Source organism: Sinocyclocheilus rhinocerous, unplaced genomic scaffold, assembly GCF_001515625.1.
Source record: "Sinocyclocheilus rhinocerous isolate Xijiao unplaced genomic scaffold, SAMN03320098_v1.1 scaffold335, whole genome shotgun sequence".
In the NCBI taxonomy this organism is placed as follows: Eukaryota; Metazoa; Chordata; class Actinopteri; order Cypriniformes; family Cyprinidae; genus Sinocyclocheilus; species Sinocyclocheilus rhinocerous.
In genome coordinates this window covers 381,837-387,891 of record NW_015659708.1, presented here as the reverse complement: position 1 = coordinate 387,891, position 6,055 = coordinate 381,837, and the positions used below count along the sequence as shown (strand labels likewise).

At 36.5% G+C, this 6,055-nt stretch overlaps 1 protein-coding gene across 1 annotated transcript in view; it reads left to right on the top strand.

The window, feature by feature from the left end:
- LOC107724116 (chloride channel protein 1-like) overlaps positions 1–6,055 on the top strand; it is a 20,900-nt gene that overhangs the window by 9,031 nt on the left and 5,814 nt on the right. The window contains exons 7-15 of the mRNA XM_016532911.1: positions 558–683; positions 804–888; positions 1,272–1,373; positions 1,526–1,610; positions 2,383–2,538; positions 2,839–2,908; positions 3,673–3,783; positions 4,013–4,226; positions 5,414–5,547. Coding sequence (XP_016388397.1) covers positions 558–683; positions 804–888; positions 1,272–1,373; positions 1,526–1,610; positions 2,383–2,538; positions 2,839–2,908; positions 3,673–3,783; positions 4,013–4,226; positions 5,414–5,547 — 1,083 coding nt within the window. The remainder of the gene's footprint in view (positions 1–557; positions 684–803; positions 889–1,271; positions 1,374–1,525; positions 1,611–2,382; positions 2,539–2,838; positions 2,909–3,672; positions 3,784–4,012; positions 4,227–5,413; positions 5,548–6,055) is intronic.

The following is a 6,055-nucleotide window of genomic DNA, read 5'->3' as shown; positions in this document are numbered from 1 at the left end:
TTTGTTTTAGTTATAAATCTGACAGAAAAAAAAGTTTTCTGAAAAAAAATTGTATAAATAGTATTAATAATAAATAAATAAATAAGTTGCAAAAAATTAAGATATGCACTGCCATACAAAATTTGGAGGCAGATTTTTTGTTGTTGTTGTTGAAAGAAATCAATAATTTTATTCTACAAGGATGCATTAAATTTAATCAATTGAAAGTGACAGTAAAGACTTTTCCTGGGAAGAAATGTATGATGACTTCCACAAAAATATTAAGCAGAACAACAGCATTTCAACATTGATAATTTTGAGAAATGTTACTTGAGCACCAAATCAGCATATTAGAATGATTTCTGAAGGATCATGTGACACAGAAGATTGGAGTAAATTCTGCTTTGCCATCACAGGAATTCTACACATTCTAAAGTATATTAAAATAGTAAACAGTTATTTCACAATTCACAAGTATATTTGACATTTTTATCATCATATTTGATGGATTTAGAAAGTTTGAAATTCCCTTCTGTAGATGACAGTAACCACTCTAAATGTTTCTTTGGTTCATGCAGGTGTTTTATTCAGCATTGAAGTTACATCAACCTATTTTGCTGTGAGAAACTACTGGAGGGGCTACTTTGCTGCCACTTTCAGTGCTTTTATTTTCAGAGTGCTGTCTGTGTTTAATAAGGATGCAGGTGAGATACTAAATCGTATTCGTGAATGAAGGTCTTGGCAGGCTGAGATGTCAGATGACTCATACACTACCATTCATCTGAAATGAGAGAGCTTTTTTTTTTCCATATCTGTTGTTTCAGTTACCATCACTGCTCTCTTCCGCACCAACTTCCGCATGGATTTTCCTTTCGACCTGCAGGAGCTCCCGGCGTTCGCCATTATTGGGTGAGAGCGCGGGGGCGAGAGCGTGCCGTTCGTGGTGAGGGCACAATCCTGAAGCTGTGTGTGTGTGTGTGTGTGTGTGTGTGTGTGTGTGTGCCATACTGTAACACACTCGCAGACCTGAGCACACAGCACTTTAACTTAACCAAAGTGACCAGATGGTGGCAGTATATTTGATTTGTTGGAAGGTCATATTTCACTAACACATTTTGATGGTTATTGTATTTATTATATTGCATAATAATTGTGCTCACATTGATCAGAAACAATTCAGCAAAGAGCACAGCAATCATCTTGTCTTATTATAAAACTGTAAATGTGATTTTTGTATTTGAATCACTGGAATAATGTGATTGTTTTTGTCTTTGATTGCTTTCTCCCCACAGGATCTCTTGTGGGTTCCTGGGAGCTTTCTTCGTTTACCTGAACCGCCAAGTTGTCCTGTTCATGAGAAGACCGAACATTCTCACACGATTCCTTACAAAACAGTAAGAAAAAATGATAACAGACAATATATTACCTTTAGCATTATTATAGGAGTATGCAGTACTCACCCGAGAGTTATTTTGCTGAAATCACAATCTTTAAAATTATCACACAAGCAAATTAATTACAATATGTGTCACATTTTCTTTCTCAGCCGGCTGATTTTCCCTGCTGTTGTGACCTTAGTGGTTACGACACTGACATTCCCTCCAGGCTTTGGGCAGTTCATGGCTGGAGAGGTCAGATTAGAAATATTTAATAACCGATGCTACAATTTTGTTCATTTTTATAACAAAAAAATTATATCAGCTATTTAGGATCCTCCTCTAATGCAGAGGTTCTCAACCACGGGTCCGGTGCCTACTAGGGGGCCTTAGCAAACTTCCAAAAGGGGCCCCAGGATGATTTTAAATAAGACAAAAAAAGCATACAAATAAGCTAAAACTACTAAAAATCAAGATATTTCTTATTTTAGTTTTTTGTCTTTGAAGAACCAGGATTCTGGAAACCGTGAATATGTAAGGAAGACTTATTTTAAAATTATGATTTATAAACCTGGTCCAAAAAATTTATTATATAGAATACTGTATATTATATATCAATAAATATTTGTTTCTAATTATGCCAAGCTCTAATATTTTATCAGGTATAAATTGCGAGTAAAAATACTTTTATAAATCCTCATCTTTAATGCGTATCCAGTAAATCAACAACAACTGGAAAGGTCATGGAAATGTTTTTGATTTAGAAGTGTAGGAACCTGGAAGAACATTCAACTCATAAAACTTCTGCAATCTTGAAACTAGGAGTGTTCACTAAGTTTTAAAGACAAAACGTTGTCGTCACAGCAGATATTTTTGTGTAGAATGGTGGGAATTTGAGTCACAACGGTTGAGAACCACTGCTTTAATGTTTATGGTCTGTCAGACAATCTTAAAAATAATGGTTGAATTTTTTAAAATATTTCATTTGGTTGGGTTTAAATGTGAAGTTGACTGTGTTATTCCGCAGCTGATGCCCAGGGAGTGCATCAACTCTCTGTTTGATAACTTCACCTGGACTAAAATATGGGGTTCCTCCCTTCCTCCTGGTCTTGGTCGCTCTGCTGTGTGGTTTCACCCTGATGTCAGCATCTTTGTCATTCTTATTCTCTTCTTTATCATGAAGGTTGGTCCATTCCAATCTCTTGTTCACATTGTCCTCCATCAATTAAGTAATTTTCACATTAAAACACTAAGAAAGTACAATGCACTGACATTGGCTTTAGTTATCAAGTCATATTTGTCTAGATGGCTTCAATAAAACCTGCTTGTTCCACAGTCATTCTCTCTCTCCATCTGTCATGTTTGAAGCTGCTGAAGCAGTGGTTTGTCTTTTGAGTTAGTTTCGTACATGTTGTGCTGACAGCGGTCTTTGAGATTTTAGAATTAAGGCAATCGTGTGAAAACATTATTATTCATCTCACAGTTCTGGATGTCTGCAGTTTCCACCACGATGCCCATCCCGTCTGGAGCTTTCATGCCTGTCTTTGTATTGGGTAGGTCACCGGTATTATTCTCATTTGTTTAAGGATCCCTTTAACATACAGTGGGATCCAAAAGAAACCATGTTGTCATGCTGGGATTTGAGATCTATTTAAAATTTATACAATTTATAAAAATAATTTATTTATTTTAAGATTTTGAACAAATAAATGTTTTCAAAGAAATGAGTGTTATGACAAAAAATAATATAAATATTTTATTATAAATAAATATAAATATTTATGTTTTTGCACAATTTCAGGACACTAATCAGATAAGTACTTCTTTGCTAAAAGAAATTTCATTTAACTAAATTTTTTTATTTATTGTAATTAGAAAAAATGCAATCATTTTCAGTAGTAGTCTCAGACTTTTGGATCTCACTCTAAATATTTAAATTCACTTTGACTTACAGAAATTAGCGACGCACATAAAATGTTTTATTTTATTTCATTTTATTTCATTTTATTATTTTATTTTGTTTTATTTTATATTATTTTATTTTACTTTATGCAATAATATTCACCAGCTAAATATGCAAATTCACTTATTAGACTTACATAAGTTAGCCAGGCACTTTTTATTTTATTTTTATTATGCAATAATTTTCGCTAGCTGTTCCAGACTTTCGGATCTCAGGGTAAATATGTAACTGCACTTATTACACTCATAGAAATTTTTTTTTTACTTTCATAGAAACACATTTAATTGAATTTATTTATTTATTTATTTATTTTTTTTCAAAATATGTTTGAATATCCATTGCAATGTCTTACAGGGGCCGCATTCGGTCGCTTAGTGGGTGAGGTCATGGCTACTCTCTTTCCTCACGGTATCCTGTTTGATGGAATACTGTACCGCATCATCCCTGGAGGGTACGCTGTCATTGGTCAGTCATCCTTTCCTCCTCTTCCGATCCACCACTCTTACCTAATGTGTGCTCATACTGTGCTTATGATGTCACTTCCTGTTCCTATCCTTTCTTCTCTTAATCTCTGATCTTCCGCTGCATGTGTCCATACTCTCTCCGTTCATTATGTCACTCCTGTCATGACCCTGTCTTACAGCATTCCATCTTTCCGTCCTGTTATTCTATTGGTCTATCCCTTTCCCTTAAGGTGCGGCGGCGCTGACGGGGGCCGTCACTCACACCGTTTCCACCGCGGTGATCTGCTTCGAGCTGACCGGTCAGATCTCTCACATCCTTCCCATGATGGTCGCCGTCATCCTGGCCAACATGGTAGCGCAGGGTCTGCAACCGTCGCTGTACGACTCCATCATCCAGGTCAAGAAGCTGCCCTATCTCCCCGAGCTGGGCTTCGGCCACATAAGGTGCGCAGACATCACAAACGCCAGCGCCGTGGCTCCACGTATGTGACAAAGCAGCTTGGCTCACAGCGCAGCTAGGTTCCCTCACCCTCGCATGCTGAAAGCACCTCAAAGTCCTTGTGATTCATTAGCAGCGGGAGCTATTGGTAAATACACTTGTCAACGAGGGGCGGCAACATGAAGCTTTGGCACCCTTCCAGCTAACACTGAGCCGACCCACACACATTAGATTTGAGCTATTCATTACCTCTTCATCAAGGATGCGCTCTGCGTCTTAATCTACCCTTTTGTGGTCTGAAGTAGTGGTTCTTCCTCCGGGCCCTGGTGTTTACATTGGACATCAAGTGGTGACCAAACCTGCTACCAAAATTAGCCAGATTAGACCCCTCTTTACATGTCCTTCAGGGGTTTGTCAATATGCTTAAAGACAAACCATGTGGAAATTCCTCAGACAACATCATTGCTGAGCATTTTCTCCTTAAAACTGCAGTGTACCAAAGACGGTCTCAAAAATGTGGTTTGAAACAGCCCGTTTCCTACAGTCCCAAAACATGTTACCAATCCTGTCAACTTGCATGGCTGGAGCTTTTCATATTATTAGCTGTCTAAAATGGCAAATAAACCCGTGTTTTGTGTAACATTAGCAACATTAGCTGTTTGATAACATAGTCAAGCCAAAAGCTAATGATATCAATTACCATTATCTAGAGCAATACATAAAATGCATTACCTAAACTTAGCATTAGAACGTAGAACTAAAATTAGCATGCAGAAAATATAAAAAGAAAATCTAATTCAAAATGTTAACAAAAACTATAATACTATCTTAATGATACTAAAATAACACTGGTACAGTATGAAAAAATTATGTTCTTTGTGAGGTTTGCTAAAGATTATTACTGGGCCTAATATGGTATGTGTCATTATGTTAGCCATATTACCAAAGCAGCCAATAAGTTTGATGAAATGTGCCATTTTCTGCTTCCTTTTAAAAGCATATTTATTTTACTGTTTTAACTATGCACGTTTATATATAGTAAGTGCATTTTATTATTTGGATTAAGAATTGTACTTCTCTTGTGCAATTAGAATAGACCAGAGACCACCGGTCTAGAGTTATTAACCTTTTTAAGCTCTGTCAACCAGCCTTTAGCCTGTGGCATTACCGCACAGTTTCTGTTTTCCTGCAGCCAGTATAATATCTTCGTGGAGGACATCATGGTGAGGAAAGTGAAGTTTTTATGTTCCCACTCTACATACAGAGAAGTACTGCATTTGCTGGACTCGACCTCTTTAAAAACCTTCCCGCTGGTCGACTCAAAAGGTAATGTCACACAGACTGTCTCTAGACAATTTCCCATTATGACGTTTTTCTAGCTGCATGCAGTCTACCAAGGTGAGCTATATCTATTTTTATTTTGTTTCACTCAAACAATCAAAAGCTCTGTTTAAAAACCTAACAAGCTATCAACCTCATGTCATTTGCTTAGCAACATGAAGTTGCTTCTTTGTAGAATTTCAAATCAGTCCGGTCCTGTATAAGGCCCATCTCTACAGTACAGGTTTTGGAACAGAGCCCTAATGTCAGAAAGCATTTTTATACTCATATGTAACCAGTGTTGGGGAAAGTTACTTTTAAAAGTAATGCATTACAATATTGCGTTACTTCCTAAAAAAGTAACTAATTACATTACTTAGTTACTTTTTATGGAAAGTAATGCGTTACGTTACTTTCGCGTTACTTTTTAAATATGAGCAGGGCTTGATTCTTTTTAATATAAGAAATTCTATTTATAGCAAATGTAAAAGCCCTTTCACACCAAAAAGTGTAA